General features: G+C 38.8%; 1 protein-coding gene across 7 annotated transcripts in view; it reads left to right on the top strand.

The window, feature by feature from the left end:
* Nucleotides 1-20,469, top strand: part of ttc7a (tetratricopeptide repeat domain 7A) — a 66,515-nt gene that overhangs the window by 30,204 nt on the left and 15,842 nt on the right. For 6 of the 7 annotated variants that reach the window (XM_036573821.1, XM_036573822.1, XM_036573818.1 and 3 more), the window contains 9 exons: nucleotides 2,123-2,227; nucleotides 3,777-3,894; nucleotides 4,063-4,120; nucleotides 4,214-4,286; nucleotides 4,535-4,695; nucleotides 11,508-11,624; nucleotides 11,711-11,817; nucleotides 14,077-14,211; nucleotides 18,581-18,783. In XM_036573821.1, coding sequence (XP_036429714.1) covers nucleotides 2,123-2,227; nucleotides 3,777-3,894; nucleotides 4,063-4,120; nucleotides 4,214-4,286; nucleotides 4,535-4,695; nucleotides 11,508-11,624; nucleotides 11,711-11,817; nucleotides 14,077-14,211; nucleotides 18,581-18,783 — 1,077 coding nt within the window. Of the gene's footprint in view, nucleotides 1-2,122; nucleotides 2,228-3,776; nucleotides 3,895-4,062; nucleotides 4,121-4,213; nucleotides 4,287-4,534; nucleotides 4,696-11,507; nucleotides 11,625-11,710; nucleotides 11,818-14,076; nucleotides 14,212-14,543; nucleotides 15,130-18,580; nucleotides 18,784-20,469 lie in introns of those variants that run through there. The other variant, XM_036573820.1, reaches the window with a different exon arrangement.

Genomic DNA, 20,469 nt, shown 5'->3' with positions numbered 1-20,469 from the left:
AAATGTGCTTTGTAGAAAAATTATCATTTTTTAAAACCTGAAAGAGCAAAACAATTTCTTTATTGTGACTAAGGTGAAGGTTATGGTTAGGTTCAAGGTTAAGCTTAGAGAATTCCCATTACATTTGGGTGCTTGCTCATATAATACATATGAGTCAAATGATATAATACATATGAGTACAGTCCTATGCAGAGGTTTGGGTGCCACTGGTCAAATCACATTTTGTTGATTTTTTAAGTGCAAATAAGTTAACACATCCTCTATAGAGAACACACTTCTTCACATTTTAACAATTATTGTTTATTTGTTCAATTTGATATGCTAGAAAAATAAAACCTAAACCGGGGTGTTCAAACTTGTGCATACAACTGTGTTAGCTTTCTGCCAAGCAGGACTGTTTAGACCCCATCCAGGTTCCTATATTGGCCAAAATCCTACTTTGTAAATTGTTGTAAATCATTTTGAATAGCATAAAATATTTCAACATTGTTTTCGATGCTTTTGAATTCCAGTTATAGGACCTTTCAACAGTGAATCATATACATTCATGACATTAGCTTTTACTTTACGTAGCCAATGAGCTGATCAGCTTGCCAACCAATCAGCACTCAGTAGCAGTAACACTGCATTCTGACTGCCCAAAACCTGTTTGCTGTAGAGAAACAGAAATATATTGGTTATTGGTTTTAATAGATTTTCAAAGGAATACATACTTCTACTGTCCAGAGTTAAACCAGGTTCCTGCATGAATATGGAAGCATATCAGTATCAAAATTAAAATGAAAATGTAATATGCAAATTGAAGAGTAATCCAAAGTTTGAATTAAAATTTCCACTCTTACATGCAAGTCCATTTACATTTTCCATTTGATTATGCAAGAATGGTGTCAAAATTACGATTAAAATGTAGTGTAACTCCTGTAAATATGCAGTTGCACTCTCTAATAATGTTTTTGAAATTGCATTATCAAAGTGAAAACCAAGCTAGAAAGATGTCAAAATTCAAATGTAAATGGGAAACAGCACCTCTCCTCTTTGTATTTACATATTCTCACATTACCGCACACATTTAGTGTCAAAAAGCCCTTGATAATGCATTCAACCAGATTGCATTTTCATTTTCTGTGACTTCCCAACACCATTGTTATCATGTAAGGTGTCAACATTCATAAGGTGAAATACATTTAGTTTTAAATAAAGATACTCATAAAGCATCTAATTCTCTGTGTAAATGAAATGTAGGTACTAGTGCACCAAATGTGAATTATAGAAATAGAATTTTTTTTGTTCATTATGGTACAAACAATGTAAATGTACCCTCAAAGGTACAACAGTGGATTTAAGGTCCAATTAAGTACCCTACATAAGTTCTTCCCAAGTAAAAGTACACATTTGTACCTTTTTTATAACCTAATGTTTTAATGCAGAGCTATAAAATAAAAAGCCTGGAGACAAGACGGGGTGTGTGGAGTCAATACAGCTTAGAAAATATAATTTCAATGGTTTATAGTACAATTATGTTCCCTGACTAAAGGTACTGAGATATACCCTTGAGGGTGCCACCCCAGTGACAGGCGGGTACTGCCCCAGTGACAATTTCATACCTCTGCTTCTGAGAATGTACTACAAGTGTCGACTCCATGAGGCCTTGGATTGTTTTGAAATTTCATACCGAATGTGTTTGTTTAGCCCAAGAGTTCTTATGGTAGTTCCCAGATGTTCTCGTTATGAGATCATTTCTGGCCCCTTGAGACTATTAAGCCTAACCTTTAGATCACAATGTCTTTAAGAAAATTGAAAAACATATAAAAAACATATAAAACATACATGTCCAAACTTTTGACTGGCAGTGTATTTATTACATCACATCTTGCTGTTATATAAACTAACCTGTGCATGTTTGTATGAGTGTGACTGAAAGAGGAGAACTGATTTCTACAGTGAAGTGAGGTGACAGTGCAGATCAATAAAGGCCTCTGGAAATAGGCCTCACTGTATATGGCGGTGGCATTAGATCTCCTTCTATTTCCAGTGTGGGCGTGTTTCACTGTCACTGTGTCACTATGTCACTGCATATGTCTGTGTGTGCGCGTGTGCTACTGGCTATGTGTTTATATTACAGGCTGAAGGGGCAGTATCCGTGTTTAAAGAGTGTGCCAGAATGAAACCTCAGGACCCCATGCCACCACTGCTGGCAGCCAAAGTGTGCATCAACCAGCTGCACTGGGTAATCCACACAAACACAAACACAGACACAAACACAGAGTAAACCCATGTTCCTGTAAAGTAATTTCCCTATGCTGCTGAATGGACATTATGTAAACTGCCCCACATAACAATACCATGTAATTTACGCCATTACAGTACAGTACAATACAATATCCATCACAAACTCGAACAGCCACCTACCCACAATAGAGGGCTTGACAGTGAGGAGATTAGGGCACATCTGCTGGAGGAGCAGAGAGTAAGGCTGATAGGAAGAGTGCAGGTTATAAGAGGCTTATGTCTTTAATCACAATAGGCCACTATAGTTGTAGACCTCCACAGTAAGTACATGACTTAATGCCACTGGCCAGACCACTCGACACTAGGATTCCCAGAGCAGTGTGACTATTATCAGCCTTTGAACTAGAGACAGAAAGTTAATACCAGATACGAGAGATAGGAGACATTACTGTGGGCTTGGTTCGCAGTCAGCATGTTTGAATTGATGCATGTTGTTAGCTTGTTGCCCACTGAGTTGTTGATAAGTAGCTGGAAGCTACACTGTGTACAATATATTACAGGGTTGTCATCACTAAAACAACAGACAGGAAAGGTCTGTACATGTGTGTATTTGTTGAATTTGTTTTTATACCTTTTCATGACATTTTCTGACTGTAGGAAAACCAGAAAAAAAAATCACTTTGCAACTAAATGGCTGAAAAGTGCTTTTTAAAAAAATAAGCTATATTTTTCATTTTTCAAAACTGAAAAGACAAAATCATTTATATTTGGTTAGTGAGGTTAAAGTTAGGGTGAAGCATAGAATATTCCTTTTATATATGGAGTTAGAGGGGCACTCTGGCTAAAACAAAAAATGTAGCCATTGCTACATCTGTTGTAATCATGCCTACCTGCCACTTACAGTGGTGCCACAATAGTCTCTAGAGTAAGATTTTTTGCTCTCAAGACTTGGAAAACCCACTTCTGATGTCTTTAAGATGGGAGGAACTTTTTAAAAAAACGACAAGAGCTCTGGGGTGGATATATGAAGGTGGGCTGCCTTCTCCAAACTGTTGTCACAAATTTGGAAGCATTTAATTGTCTAGAATCTTGTATGCTGTAGCATTAACATTACTCTTTACTGGGACTAAGAGCCCAAACCCTGAAAAACAGCCTGAGACCTTTATTCCTCCTCAGCCAAACTTTACTGTTGGCACTATGAGTTACGGTAGGTAGAATTCTCTTGGCATCGGCCAAACCTCAATTTGTCCACCAGACTGTGAACTGTTATAAACCATTCCATCTTACAACTGGCATTGCGCATAGTGATCTTAGGCTTGTGTGCAGCTGCTCATAAACTCATTTCAAACACACAGTTTTTGTGCTGATGTTGCTTCCGATGTCTGTTGAGATTGCATTGCTTTGCATGGCTATTTGCTTGATTTTATACACCTGTTAGCCGTGGGTGTGGCTGGAAAACCTGAACTCGATAATTTGGTATCCGCATACATTTGACCATCTATTTTATACATGGCTTTACTTTGTAGAAATGTTTGTGTGTCTTGTAGATAGAGGAGGCTGAAGCTCTTGCACAAAGTGTGGTTGCTTTGGGAGAAGGAGCTGAAGAGTCTCTTGCCAGAGCTCACTTGGCAATCGGCCTGTGCTGTAGTCTACGAGCTTCAGACGGTAAACACATCACTGTTTGTGTGCTTTCAGTATGGTGATCATCATTCATTAACTCTATTCACCCTCAAACAGTCCTGACCATCAACCTCCTTATCCACTTATCCTCTTCTGTCTTCATGTCCCTTCTTTCTCTATAACCTTTCATGTTACTGCCCTTTGTGTTTACAGCCACGCTGAAAGGTGACCGGGATGAGTTCAACAGAAGAGCTTTACAAGCCCTGCAGAAGTAAATCTAAATAGAGTTACTTCTCTCAGTCTGTACTGCAAAAGCAGGTTACCATGTATGTTTATGTTTATTTCTTCTTGCTCTTGCTCTTAGAGCACATGAAGTGGACCCCCAGGACCCTCAGATTGCCCTCTATCTTTCTCTTCAGCTTGCCTTGGTGCGACAGGTGAGGATACGGGCTCTCTCAGCCTCACATGTGAAAACATATCCTAATCAGGGTCACCCTATAAGGTCCCTACTGCCCCATAGTTTAGGATAATGACGTCTTCTCTATGTCCCTTAACTCAAGGACCTGTCAGCAGGTCTAGATTTCCCTTCCTTCTGGACTGAATGGATGCTGTTTTGATCCTCCTCTGTGCAAGTCTCTAACATTGTATCTCTTTTCCTCTTTCTTTCTCTCTCTCTGTTTGGAAGGTGTCAGCAGCGATGGAGCCTCTGCAGTTGGCTCTGCGTCTGCGCAGCGATGACCTGCACTCCTTGCACCTGCTGGCTCTCCTGCTCAGTGCCCAAAAACACTACCAACACGCCCTCGACACTCTGACAGTCGCCCTCAACCAATATCCTGAGAACTTCAAGTGTGTGAGAGCATGTACTTGTTCTAGTACATTTTTTAGGACAAAAGTGTCCTTACTTTTGAAGACATCAAGAAAATGTGTAATATTTTTACATGTGTTTTGAAGGGCCCATATTCTACATTTTTTCCTATATTTTATATTTTTTCTTGATGTCCACTTATGAAAGTTACATGAGATTATATACCAAAAACAGATGTAATTCATTTTGACCCTTTTCCAACTTCTCCTTATCCCTTCATTAAACAGGCTGTCTTCATTACATTTCAAAAAGCAGTATGGGCTGAAACACTCCATATAACTTCAGCATGAGTGGGCAGGGCTAAACTGCTAATAGGTGGAAATGTGTAAAGGTGTAGGTGTTTTGTAAGGTTACAAAAACAATGAGTTCAAAGTGGGCTGTTTTTGCAGCTTATTTTCCATTTACATACTGAGAAATCAATGCTTTCCTTTGAAACTTTAACAGTGTTTATGTACTATGTCAAATTCTTTTAATTAAAAAGTGAGGAAAATTCAATTTTCTATGATATGGGCCCTTTAAAACTGAAAGGGGAGTTCTGTTACTTCTGTTACTTAAGGTTAGGTGTAGAATGAGGCTTAGAAAATTACAGATAATTAATTTTGTACATATAGAAAATTACAATATATTACATATATGTACTCACACACACACACACACACACACATATCTATCTTGTAGATGCCAAAACAGAACAAATTCTTCTTCCATTTAGACTTTTAGACTATGTAGTACAGACTATATATAGTACTATAAAGCACATTGTTTACAATAAAACAATTAGAGCAGCAAAACAGGTTTCTGGATTCCACCAACACTTCCCTTCACCTCTATGGTGAATTTAATGCTCTAAATGCTCTGAAGCTGCAAAGTGCATGTCTAAGAAAGACTTCTTTTTGTGTATGTCCTTGAACGACCCATCAGCTAGAGTCCTGCACTGCGCATGGGCATGGCCTGTTTGGTGCTGTAATCTCTTGACCCTCCAAGTGTGTGTGTCTGGGAGGATAAGTATAACTGCTGTGTGTAGCTGCAGTAGTGGCTCAGCTCAGAGACACCCGCTCAGCCTTATTTAGAAAGGCCAGTCCTGGCATCTGAGTCCTCTCACTGCTGAGCTGGGCAGTGGTTGATAGTCTTTAGATATACTACCATTCCAAAAATTGGAATCACATGTCATATCAATATATATATATATATTTTTTTTTTTTTTTAAATAATAAAATAATTACTTATACAGTGTAGATTGAAATGTTATAAACAAGCTATTTTAAGATGCTTTGCTCAATATTTCAATATTTCAAACAAAAGGAAGTTATTAAATAATAAATATTATACCTTAATTATCTGCATGAAGATTTGATCACCAGTTTTCAAACACATGTTGTACATTTCTTCATTCATCCAGAATGTTGAACCCGCTGAAAATTTCATGCATTCATTTTCCGTAGATACTCATCACATTAAAGTGTGTCACCTCTTTGGATACATTGTAAGTTTTGGTTTATATCTCCACAATTCCGAATCTTACTTGCATGCTGTGAATATAAATTATACAAAATTCAGAAACGCTAAAATTTGCAGTAAAACAAAGGGGTTTTGTTTAGACAGCTTTGTCTCATCATCTCCATTTGACAGCTGCAGGCACTATGGCATAAGCTTCCATTCTATTCATAGCTTCAGTGTATCTTAATAATCCCCATTACCTCAGGAAAATAACAGGTGACATAGTCTTTGTCATTTTTGATGTTCTTTTTTTTGATGTTTCTTTTTCCTGGCATGTTTGAAAGCCTAATTTTGTGGCATTTGAATTAAAAACAAAATTCTCTCAGCTTGTGACTGGGCTACACCAGTGAATGTTTACATAGAGGGGTCCACTGGAAGCGACAGAACGCAAGATGCATGTACTGTATCTAAAACTATAATTCTTTAATTATTATTTATTATTAATATTTAATGAACGACAAGTTTCAGTGAAGAATCTTTCAGAAAGCCAAAAATTCTGCAAAGAAAAATAGAAAATCTTTGTGGGCCACAGTCTTTTTAGGTCCCTGGAATTATCTGAAGCCAACCCATATTTAACTTTGTTTTATGTAGACGGTGTTTCAGCTTATTTTAGCTTATTTTAATTCAAAATATATTCAAAAATTGTGCATTAAAATGTACAGAAGTGTGTTCTCTGTAGAGGATGGGTTCACTTTTTTGTGTGTGAACTGATTTTCACTGAGAAAATCAACAAAACGTAATTTCACCAGACCAGAGTTCTGATATCATATTGGAATTTTTTTACACATGCATCTGCAACCAAATTATGCTTTACGTTGTTTTAAACAGTGATTCCAAACTTTTGCGCAGTAGTGTCGGTGCTCAGAATTCTTTCCTGCCTAGCTATACCAACAACCTGGCTGTAGTCTAGGGGGATTGCTAGCCTAGTTTAAGGTGCGACATCCTGATTTGTGTGTGTGTGTGCAGTGACATGGAAGTAGGTTATGTGTTAGCCAAAGTGTTTTACTATGTGTTGCAAGCAAAAGGGATTTCATTAGCGCAGAGTGTGGCCTACTTGGCCAGACAGCGCAAGCCAGGTCAGTAAATTCAGGTTTTGCATCCGACGAACAAGGCAAATAAACAAATACCCTGCCACAAAACAATAACTGCCAATGGGAGCATCTCTACCCTCAGGAGTTGATGTCTCCCCTATGCCAGGTTGAATCACCCCCTCCCAAACGCTCTTAACTGCTCTCTCAGGGCAGATCCACTGTCTTCTTGCTGGTTGCAGGTGGTGGAGAGCAGTTGTATAATTCTGTGAGTGATGAGTAATGCTGTAACAGCAGGACACCCTTATGGAAACTTCAACATGCCATTGGTTTGAGTGTATGTCTGTGACAGTGATTCATCAGTATTGGTTGCCATGGTATCAGTAGACACAAACAGTTTATCTGTACAGTGGAGATACAGGTTAGGCCTCACCTTTAAATCTGATATGACTGTGTTCATGTCTCGCACGCTCTTCACATTTCAGCCATATGGGGTCAGTGTTGTTCTCTAAGGTTCCAGATAGAGAAAGAGAAATGAGAGAGAGAAAAGAGAAAAAAAGACACAGGAAATAATTAGGCCTAAGATCAAAGGTCAGTACTCTATAGAGGAATATTTTTGCTTATATGTACACATACATGCACGTCCATATAAGGAGTTTTGCTGGACAGCGTGGTTGTGCTTGTGCATGGCTATGTCTAGAACGACAGAGGGAATTTTAAAAATAGTATGTTTACAGTTGACACCACTTTCTTTCTTTCTTTCTTTCTTTCTTATTTCCAGATCTGGAGCTAGTTTTGCACCATAGAAACTGTGTGAGCCCCTGGTAAACTGAAGCAGGGCTGCAGTCCAGCCTTGTCATATCATATATCATATCGCATGGCCTCTATTTGCACACTGTGCTCGGCCACGCACACCACGACCGGCAGCTCAGGTTTTGTTTGGAGGATCACTTTCACTCTCTACAGACTTACATATATAATATTTAACTGACCATATAGACACTAATACACACACAATGCAGTCTGTCTGTGATTGGACAGTGAGTTTTGTTGGCTCTGTACTCAGTGACTGTAAGAACGAAGTGCAGAATGCCGGCTGTAATTCAAGGATATTTATATGTATATTGGACAGGGCTCAGACATGTACGGTGGCTGAGAAGACCCAACGAACCGCAAATAAAAAATGAGCTGAAAATTCAGGAAACACTTTAATCAAAATTACAACATATGCGCTGCATTTTACAAGTACTCAGCAAAATGATAAAACATGCTGCAAATTCACGGACACTCTGCAAACTCAGAAAACCCTTTAATCAAAATGACGACAGCAGCGCTACATTTCACGAACATGCTGCAGATTCAGAAAACATATGCAACTTCAGAAAAGCTGCAGAATTGGTCACAGCACAATGAAGTTTCCGGAGGACACTCAGAGAGGACTTTTAAATTCTGTATAGCATGAACATTTGCTAGTAAAACTAAGCTAACTTTTATTTGTACAGACAACTAATATCAAAGTATCATAATGCGAATTAGCTGTAAGAGTCTAACTGTAACATTTCAAACAGCAATGTAAGATATGACTGGTAACTACCGTAGCACAGCTATGACATGTCAACCTAATTAGCCATGAACTTACTGGAATGTCTCAGCAGTCTTATCAACTTCTATCAGTGATTTTCCATCACAGATATTCCATCACCTTTCAGAGTCTTCTGGAAACATTTCCATTGTGTTGTGACTGGCATTGCAGCATTTCTGAAGTTACATGTGTAGTTCAGGCGTAGCCATGTTGATGAAAGTGTTTTCTGTATTTGCAGTGAGTTTATGAGTTTGCAATGCGGTTTTAATTGTACTGTGCAACAAAACAGTTGGTTTGCTCTGAAAAGAACTGACATTTCTGTTTTTGAATTCCAACCCAAACATAAAGCAGTTAAAACAAAATGAAAAAAGGTGGATTCTGTTCCTTTTGTATATTCTCTATGTAAACCAACTATCATAAAATAGTAGATGTGCAAACAGTTTTGTTTGTATTTTTATAAGTGTTTGTCCACACAAACACATAGGCTATTAAAATTATACTGTGAAAAATGATACATTAAATGTAAGCACACAAGACATGCTGTTGATCCAGTTACGTTTGGGAGTTCAGAGGAAAAACAAATAATAAGGTAGTAAAAAATTCTTGTTAATCTGTGGGCTACATGGATGAATGAAACGATAACATGATTAACTAGTTACAGAAATTTTAAATGCTATTTTCTGTTTTGGAACAGGTTCAGTTTCATTTTTGTTCCCAGCTAAAAATGTGTTCATTCCAAACTGGTTTGGCATCCTGGAACTGGGTGAACCATGTAGTAATCACAAGCCTGTTAATACATAGACTCAGAGATCATAAGTAATTGGACAGATTATCATCTATTATGATTATACTTATTTATTAAATAAAAGTGTCATGTTTAGCACATGGTTGCAAATCTTCTGGAATCAGTAATTTCCTTAAGTCTGTGATTCATAGCAGCAGACTTTGGCATGTTCCTTGGTGAGCCTGAGCCAGGCCTGTGATGCAGCCATTTTCAGTTCCTACTTCTATCAGGGGCTTTTTAGCCTTCGGTTATGTCTTGAGTGTGATGTACATTCTCTGTGGGCTTTAGGTCAGGTGATTTTTCTCCCATCAAAAAAAAAAAATCCACAATTTTAGCCCTGAAAAACTCCATAATTGCTTTAGTAATATGTTTAAGGTCATTGTCCTGATTGCAAACAGAAACATCATCCACAGAGTTATTGTCTCTATTCACTTCTTCTTTCCGTCTGTCTGATCTTTATCTTATCACACCTTAAGACTCGTCTCAGAAGTCTACAGGCTTTTAGAACAGTTTTGCAGGCTGTAACATGGCCTTTCTTTGATCATCCACTTTTTAAGTCTTCCATTGTCTGCCAAGTTGTTTGTTATTAATAAGCTCACTAATGTATTCTTGCCAAAATGTTACCAAACACTTGATTTTGCTAAACAGAATATTGTTGCTGTGGCTTTGAATGATTTATTCTGAAATTCAGTCTCATGTTGACCAGTTTCACTGACATTGACACATCTTTGCTCCACATATTGAGAGCATTTGAAGCATTAGGCCGCATTCAGAGGGACATTTCTGTGACTGTAAAAAAACATACTTCTTGCCTTTGATCTCAACGACACATATGCATTAATGGACAGCGGACGCCTAAAGATCACATCATGTCGGCATATGTGAGCAAACAGGATACAGTCTGGGGCGGGGCTTCAGTTAATTGAACTACTAATAGTAAGTTAATAGAATGAGAATATTCTTTTGACTTACTATTTGAAGTTCAGTAAACTCAAAATTTTAAGGTAGCTAACTTTTTTGAGTCAAATCCCCTTTTTTCAGTGTGGAACAGCGAGGTCTTAACAGATTCCTTTTGCAGACGCTCCTATCTGTCCTCTATCGCCCCCTGGAGTTCGGAGTGTTTTAACTGCCACAGTAATATGAGAATGCACAGTGATTTCGTAAAGCAGGGCTGTGCGTTTGCAATGCGTTGCCCAGGCATTGTCATTCAGGGTGGCCAGAAACCTAGTGGTAGGAGAGGTGAGCCGTCAACCGGAAGGTTGCAGGTTTAACTCCCACGACTGGCTAGGAGAAACTGGTTGTGCCCTTGGGCAAGACACTTGACCCACCACCGCCCCTCTGCTGGCGGCGCCGTGCTCCTCCCAGATTGGGCATGGTTAGGCAGTGAAATGATGAATTTCCCTTGTAGGACCAAAAAAGTACATAACATATTAAACAGTGTTTGCGTAGCTCTAACTGTTTGCGTTTGCCTACTTGAAGTCTGTTTCTGGCTTTAGAATCCCTCTTAGGACATTCTGTCAGATGTACTGTCCCTCGGCTGCACTCGGCATGCTCGTGTCAAACGATTCAGTGCTCCACTGCTTTCGTCACACAAAGACTCCTAGGCGCCCTTCCACACATACGACCCCGTCCACCCACTCATGAGCTGCTGAGGAGGCATGCTTCAGTGGGAGTGTGTCCCCTGGCTACAGCAGTATTGCTGGGTGCAGGCTGTCAGTATCACACACATACAGCACCCATCTACACGTATCAGCACTGCTAAAGGCCTCAGCTCAGAAAAATGCCACTGCACAGGCTTTTTTAATGGAACATAGAAAATGGATGACTCACTGGTCTTATGTGGTCTGTTGCCCTGTCATTGCTTTTTTCTTTGTTAAAAGGATGTGCTTGTATGTTTTGCAGCTTGCTCTTTACTAAAGTGAAACTGGAGGAGGCTCTGTTCGGTCCTGCTGTAGCGCTGCAGACGTGTGAGGACATGCTTCAGTTGTGGCAGAGCCGTTACGACTTTGCCCGGCCCAGGTAAAATATGCATGCATGCATAAGTGTATGTCTGCGGTTGCTAGGCAAATGGATGCATTGGTCTAAAGTGAAGCCTATTGTTGCAGTGAGGTTGATGACAGTAGCAGTATCCCTCCTCCTGAGCCAAGCCCAATAAGCAGAAAGTCCAGCGGCTTACACCTCACTCTACCGGACTTCCAGGAGACGGAAACCGGTCTGTATTATTGTGTGTGTACATCTCCGTCATCGTCTATGAACATGATCCGAAACAACCTCCTTTTGTCATGGATGCCAGAAGTGTCCAGCTCTGAGCTGATAAAATTAGTTGATATTAAGAGTAAGATATTATGCATTTTGTTGTTGGAGTATATTTTGGTGGAAATGTGTGATGATTTACAAAACCAGAAACTGGATTGTCGCATTTGTAGAAGAACAAGCAAGTCAACATTTATAAAATGACATTTTTTATTGTTGCAGTTTAGTACTTTTTTTAATATCCAGTAAACTGCAGTTGTACTGTCTGTTTTAACTCCTCTTGGCTGTCTTTGTGGAGAGGTGTGAATTGTTTTCACAGCAGGGGGTTCTCACCCCTCCCCTTTCACCCATCGTTGCTCCCTAGCAGCTCAACAGAGTCACAACATTTTACACACAGAGAGCCAACAGTGTTCTAGTTAATCTGATAACAGAGTAATGAAGGAAACGTTTTTCATTTGATTATATTAATTAAAAATATTTTCCACCAGTGGAATGGTGCAGAAAGAGGCTGCAGATTTTTCAAAAATAAAACACCAGTATTTATAAGAGGCCTATTTTATATTGTAGTGAGTTGTATAATTTCACACTATAATACTAATCTTTATAGAAACTGCTAAGCTGGTACTTGTCACTTACACACCTTCATTACAGCAAAACAGGCTGAACTTTTTTTGTAAACACAAAATACCAATTGGTATCCAGTTGCAAACGAGTGATATAGTCTAGTCTGAAGTAGTGGGTGTACTGGGACTAGCTGACCTGATCATAGTTAGCAAGACTAGCCAAGGCATAGCAATGTAACTAGAACATTTATCTAGCTACATAAATATCTGTAACTCGTTAATGTTACTCTCCACTTCAGATACAATCCTGAATGTTTTTTTTTCGTTTTGTATGTTAAGTGTTTTTTTTCACATTTTATGTTAATAAAGCTAATTAAAATAGCTGTTGGTAACCAACATTAGCAGTAACTCTCCAGCATCTGTCAGTGATTGTTCAAGCACACTCAAGTCTCTCACTACTGCAGGGGTTTTTCATGTTTATGGGGTACAAAAAGATTCTAAAGAGGCATTGACCTTTTTCTGCTCCAGGCAACCAGCTTCGCAAAGACAAAACTCTTTTTTGTAAAGGTAGAAGCATTCTTAGCTGTAATTTGTTCCAGTCCCTGTTTGACCTGCAGTAGAGCAACTAAAGGTTTTCTTTTCAACTCATTTCCAAGAGTCAGGAAGAAATTTATTTCCATGGCAGATTAGAATTGGGTTTCAGTGTTAATTTATTACCTTTTTGTCTCTCAAAATTTTTGCCAAATGCATGAATCTCTTATGTTCCACTCTGCATATTTAAGTAAATATGGTCATATGGTGTATACCTTTATGTACACACTTAAAAATGATATTTACTTTAGTAAAGAAAATGGTTGTATATAGCACCAAAAAGGGTCCTTCTATTGTTACGATATTGAGCTTGTAACATTAGAAGAAGCCTTCTTGGTGCTATATAGAACCCTTTTCAAAAAGGATCTGTATAGAACCATATACAGCACGTTTGCCATCAATCTGCAGAGCCATTTCACAATGCAACAAACTCTTTAGTCATGCAAAGGTTCATGAGTGTTCATGGTTCTATACAGAACCATTTTCTTTGCTAAAGAACCCTTGAAGAGCCATCATTTTTAAATATGTAGGCTACACCTCTGATCTCAACCTAATTTTAAGATTGAGCAGAATGTCATAACACAAAAACCTTTATGTCAAGAGAACTGATGAAAAAGAAGAGATAGCTGACAGAAAACAACAAAACCGCTTAAAAAATGCCAATAGACTCCACCCGCAGCTTCAAGATATATAATATTTAATAGACCTATATCACATAAGACCCATTTTCCTTGCTTTTTTGAAGTAAAACAGCTTGATTTAGTATGTGAACTTTGTTAAAGTTTTAAAACATTAAAACCACTCACTCTCCAGTCCAATAATGCTACAGGAGAGCTTGTTTTGAATTCACTGTTTCTGTGATGCCATGCAAACCAACATGCTTACCCATTTCCACCTATTCGGCCTAAAGCCAGTTTAAAACCGTTCATTTAGGTTGAACTTATAAGTAGAGTTTGAGCTCTTAGTGCTTTTTGAGTGAGGAAACTGGACACCTCTGTCATGACAGTGTATATGAATAAGACTGCGTATGTTTATATGTGTGTAAACCATTTTTCTTATCTCAGGATCTCAGAGCGCTCCGTCTCTGGCTGTGTCTCGGCTGGAGCAGGCCATGTCTGAGGTGTCTGCCATCAGCTCCACCCACAGGCAGGGCCCCGCGTACATCTGGACCACCCTGGAGCGTATCTGGCTGCAGGCAGGTAAGAAAATCCACACAAATCATGTGTGAATGAACCAGAGAACATTGAGATTGTTACATGTCAGATGCTTCATGGGAGATGATGATATTCAGAAGTAATTGGCTTAAAATACAGTAATGAGCAGCTGGTAATCTTATAAATTCTGTAGAGCTGATGCATAAACAGCCTTTAGCGCAGAGCTTCAGAGGGGCCATGAAGTTCTGTGTGCCCCTGACATGAACCGTATGTTATCTTATGTTATTTATACACAGCTGTATATAAAGCGCCTTTCCCAGGGCTCTTACTCTGGGTATTTGTGCCCTCTCACTTCCATTTCCAACATTCCTCTGCAGTGGGCTCATTTCCTGCCTGAAATGGGCTACATCCTTGTTTTGCACCAGCGAAAAAAAAAGCAAGCAGAAGTCAGTGAGTGGCAGCCAGGCTGATGTAATACTGGAGCAGAGAACCACACTGCAGGCGTTGCCCAACTCAGCCAGACCACCATATTGCATTTGGAGGAACGAAAGCCCTCAAATATTGAGCAAAAAAAAGAGCCGTGTAGGCTACGTTGTTAGCCTTTTCTCCATTATGTCGACATATTCTGACTTAAATATTAATTGAGACATGCTGGAACAAACCTGCAGTGACGTTGAATACTTTTCAGTTTTTCTGCAATTATCAGATTTCCTTCACATCATGGCAATATTAGGAAAACAGAGAATTTTAGTGCTGAGGAAATGAAAAGACTGCTAAAATTATCTTGGAAACATTAGTGAGGTCCTTGAAAAGTGTAAAGCTGGGCTGCTTAACCGTTGTGTGGTGTTTAGGGCTGTGGGACCCGTTTTGAATGTTTACCAAAAGAAAAATTATGTGATTTATTTTTATTTCAACCCCAGATTTCTTGTCCTTCGCTCATTTTCTGTGAAGAACATATAAAATAACACATTTTCATTGACTTCACACTGTTCACCCCCCACACATTTATATTACACGTGGTGTTGGGTGAACTCACAGGGAATAAAAGAGTGGAGGTGCTGTGTCCCTTCACTCTGTTCTCCTCCTACATGGCCTGCTGTTAGTGTGTGTGTCTGTGTGTGTATGTGTTTGTATATGTGTGCGTGAGGGTGGACAACATGGACAGGCTGCTGACTGGCTACAACTGCTAAAGGAGAACCCTACACTGACCACATGTGATATTTTAAACATCTGTTATTTTTACATGCATTGTTCTGGGCCAAATAGGACTATATACGTAAATAAGTTAGTTTTAGTTAGATTGCAGGAGCAATAAGTTCAAAACAGGCTGTTTTTGCAGCTTAGCTTTTAAATATGGACTGTGTGGACTTGAGGAAAATGTATTTTTCCATGATGTGGGCGCTTAAAGTGGATTCAAGGCAAATGCATGTAAATAAAAGAAAGCAAAAAACATTTATTGAGACACTTTATGAGCCTCACGAAAAATAGCACGTTCTACATCTTAAATGCAGGGTAAATTAAGAGGGCAGCAGTGAGTAATGTTTATTTATTTGAGCTCTGACTGCATTTTCTGCATTTTTGGGAATTATTAAGTTTAGTTAGGAAGTAATATAGCTTTGAGGAATGTGTGCCTGTGTTTCACTCAGTCAGCAAGGGGTCATTAAGGGTTGTAATGCTGACTTTTATGTTAAGGATGTTGGGACATGCAAATATAAATTTAATATGACTTTCTGTGAGAAGCAGTTGTCACTGTCAAGAAAAACCTTGTATCTCCAAAATTGGAACTTAATAGGAGAAAAAACATTGTAAGCTTTAAATAAAAGTTTTTGGAACAAGAATTTTACCAAGTAATTCTCATGCATTTCCATTGTTTGATTTATCATGAATCATACAAATAGGTATGCATGTTTTCTGTATTCTATGTGTTTATTCCATATGTTGTGCTGTTAACGTCTTTCCTTTTTTTAATTTATTTATTATTTTTTTAAAAGGCCTAACCAGGGACTGGGGCTGCAAATTAGCTTAAGCTAGATGCCCTATATACATTATATATGTTACATTCTATGTAACATTGTTTATCTGTATTGTCCCTGTCAAATAAACAAATAAAATAAAATGAAATGAAATGTAATTATTATAAAATGTAATACACTTTATAAAGGACAGCGTACATTTTCAAATTCTGTAAAATAAATAAAATGTAGAAAATCTGAAAAGTGTGGCAGTCCTGAATTATGCGTTTACATGGAGTATGAAATACTTGTTTTAAAAATGATTAACTCTTAAAAACTCTTTTAAAAAGATGGCTTGTCCATGTTTTTTGTTAGATGCGCTCAATTATTTATCCTTCATACTCAGAACGGCTCAAAGCTTTAATCTTTATTTTCCCTCAGTGTATTAGCATGCCCAAATTATCCCATCTGTGCTCCTGAAAAACAAACATGCACACGCGCGCACACACTCAGAGGCTGTAACGAGGATGTAGTAATATGGTGATGGGCAGCCGTGCGTGCCAGTACAGAGCTGTGCACATGTGTGTCTTTGTGTCTTTGTGTGTTTTGTGTTAGCCAGTGAGGAAGAAGTGTGCAGCTGCCTGGGATAGCCCTCACTGTGAACTCCTGCTGCAGCGGCAGCGGCACATGGCCTTATTTAGAGATAGAGATGAATATCCTCCATTGTTTGTGGCCAAGTAAGGCCAAGTAACCAGTGACACATTAAAAATGTCCAAACATAATGAACTTAAAACACACTTAAAATAAACATTCTCTGTTTTAGTTGTGTGTATTACGTAGCTTAAATGAAGCAGTTGTTCATGATCTTCATAAGATAGTGCTAATGATCCTGCACATTTAAGAAGCCCTGCGCTACAGGGAACAAACTTAAATATGCTATTTTTTTAATTATGATTTACTTACTGAGTTTAATATATTGGAAAACATAAAACATAACATGTGCCTTAACTTTTTCAGCAAATAATTTCAGCAAATAAACAGTAATTGTGTATTAAATCGTGCAGAGTGTGTTCTCTGTAGAGGATGTTTAACTTATGATCACTTCAATCAACAAAATCTGTACTTTGACCAGAGGTACACAAACTTTTGCACGACTGTATGTCAATTCTGGTTTCATTTTGTTAGGTAACTAGCTAGCACTTCACACTTTATTGGCCTTTTTTCAATATTTTCCAGCTGTGACTAACTTCTCCCTTTCCGCTTTGCATTGCATTGTGGGAAAGCTTTAACACCATACTTAGAGAAGATATAGATTCTATGCATGCATAAGTTATTTTAAGTATATTTACTCAAGTAAAGTATCTACACTTGTGAATACATCACGCAACAAAATGTATACTCAAAAACAGTTAGTTGTTTAGTCGGGATGTGTCAGTCATGAATATTTAGATGATTTTAACTCCTTTATCACCAAATAAAGCTGTTTTATGCAGTTTTCTCCTTAGCTGTTGTCCGTCCCACCTGCTAGACTAGCTCTCCCCCATCACACAATGCTACCAAGCCAGGAGGGTGATGGCTAACACGAGCTTCCTCTGAGACACTTGAAGGGCTACTGCATCTTTTCACTAACACAACTTATGCTAACACAGTGTTCCTGGACAGCTCCAATAATAATTGGTGGAGACCTGCCAATTCCGTTATGCCGCACTGGCTAGCATTGTGCTGAGTGATAGGGAGAGGGAGGGCCATCCATGCTCACTTGAACTCCCAGTCACAGATGGCTGTGGCATCAGGGATCAAACTTGCGAACTCCCACCAATAGTGCCAACGCTTAGACAGTTGTGCCACTTTTTCAAGTACTTCCTGTTGGCTAAAGTTGCAATATAAATAGTGCTATTTGCTCTTTAATGGGGAAAAGTGCATTTTTAAATTCATACTTGAAAAATCAGTTAACAATAAATAACATTAATCAAAAAAAGAGCTGTCCCGAAAGTAAGAAGGAACTGGCTATTTTGCCAGTTATGAGTCATGCATAATTGTGCTACAGCATCCCCACCCAGTCCTTAGGGCCCCCCAGATGGTCCATAATTTCCTTCTTCCCTGTGTGGGTTGAAACAAAAATGTGGACTCTCTAGGGGCTCCTAAGGACCAGGTTGGGAAACACTGTGCTGTATCATTTTGGTGTAAGTATAGCAGCAGCATTCAAATACAGAACTTACCTGACACATGTTATTTAGGTCATTGCAACATAGGTCAAAATAAAAATAATAAATTAGCTGAGTTCTGAGTGCCTGTTTAGAGTAAAAATTCTGATTTTGGCCCATTCAGATCATGCATCCCTAACGTTTAGTTTAAAACTGGGACACAGCAACTGTATCATTGTAATCAATGTTGATGTAGCATTGCTTGTCATAGAAGCAGCTGTGTTTTCACTGTGTGTGTGTGTGTGTGTGTATGTGTAGGGGAGCTGTTCATGGCGGACGGGCGAGTGAAGGAGGCACAGTTCTGTGTTCAGGAGGCAGCAGCGCTCTTTCCCACCTCCCACTCAGTTCTGCTCCTGAAGGGCCAGCTGGCTGAGCTCAGAGGCAACGATGCCGAGGCCAAAAGTCTATATGATGAAGCCCTGGCCATCAACCCCACAGGACAACACATATTAATACACATGGTGAGTGCATCTCTCTGCACACATACTTGCTGTTTCTACCCCCTTGAACCACACACACAGAATTATTAAGCCCTGTCTTGACTCCAAGCTTTTAATTTTTTTTCTGCTGAACTTTTTTAGATGAAAAGGTACAAATATGCATCAAAGTGAATGTAGTTTACCTTTAGACTCATTTAAGGTACACAATTGGACCATAAAGACCATGCTGTTTCTTTGAGGGTACATTTATATTGTTTATTCCTTGGGGGGAAACAATGTACCTGTGCAGTCCCCTTTTTTCTAACAGTGTAGGTGTATTATTCTCTTATCTGGAAACTTATTCAGCAGCTACTTCAAATTATTCAGTGACTATTATGAAATTTTGTAAGTTATGTAATTATGAGCGTAAGGAATTGAAGTGTGGGCCTGAATATAGACCCTCAGGGTTTAAGGGGCTCAGTCATCGCGTTTACACTCAGATGCTGCTCAGAGAAGCCAGCTCAGTCGTCACAATCATACTACATCACAGAAACATGGACTGCCTTTGTATCCTCTTCCCACACACATGCAGTTTCCCACACTAAGCTCTCACACTCAAAGCTCAGAATCCAAATTAGATTCTTGAGACTCAGCATGCCTCTGCCTATAACTACATATCTTAGGTCATCTTCACACTATGGCAGATTTATGGTGTGTAATACAAACATGAGAGTTTGTGACACACACTCAGCACCACTACTGGTGTCATTCAGCACATCTGCAATATGTTCTCTGTAGTGTAAATAAATGTGTGTACTCAAGGCTGTAGGAAGGAGGTGGATATTGAAGGGGTAGGGCAGAAATCACCAACAACAAAATAAAAAGAGTGCAGGGCAAGCATAGCTGGGAACGAAGAATATCAGCTTTTCTATTAATGGTGACAGAAATGGTTGCTGATAATCAGTGGCGGAACATGGCTATTAGAGTTTGGTCTTTAGTTCAGGCCATACAGGTCAAAACTGAGGTCAAAAATGAGGAAAAACACCTCTAGGATAATGTTAATTTCTGATAGCACCCTTGGGATTTTATGTTAGCTCTAAGCTAATGGGGATATTAATGTGAACATTTCTCCACCATTTATTAAAATGTATTAAATGTGTCCGGTTGAAGCTTGTAAAAGACATTAAATGTTTTATTTGAAGTTTGTAACAGATATGTTAACATACATTTGACCCGGTAGCAGTTTCCCAGTGACTCTTTCAAAGCCCCGGCAGAGCTGCTGCTATTTTCCATTTATAACATCTGACTGAAACGCCTGGGTTCAGACTGCCACTCACAATCAGTGACATATGCAGGACTTTCAAAAGAGCTAGAGTATTTTTTTTTTTCCTTGTAAAACTGGTCCCATTCATTGGAAATCAAAACATGAATTCCACTGTCAGTTCCTGAATGCGGAAAAAAATGCAATTGGATAATTTTCTGTTGGGTGTTTCAAGAATTTAACCCTTTCGTTTCCAACCAAAAATTAACAATCAAATAAGATAATTACTGCAATACTTGAAGAGTTTAAATACATCACGCATGATGATTACATTCGATAAAAAATCGTTAAAAAGTACAGATTTTTTTCACAGAAATCATTAGAACTCTTCTGAAGGCCTGGGCGGCCCTGAGGGTTCCCTACTGCTGTTTATACAATCCTAATGATACTGTTGTTTGTGGTGTAAT

Source organism: Colossoma macropomum, unplaced genomic scaffold, assembly GCF_904425465.1.
Source record: "Colossoma macropomum unplaced genomic scaffold, Colossoma_macropomum, whole genome shotgun sequence".
NCBI classification, from domain to species: domain Eukaryota; kingdom Metazoa; phylum Chordata; class Actinopteri; order Characiformes; family Serrasalmidae; genus Colossoma; species Colossoma macropomum.
This window is presented reverse-complemented; position numbering and strand designations above follow the sequence as displayed.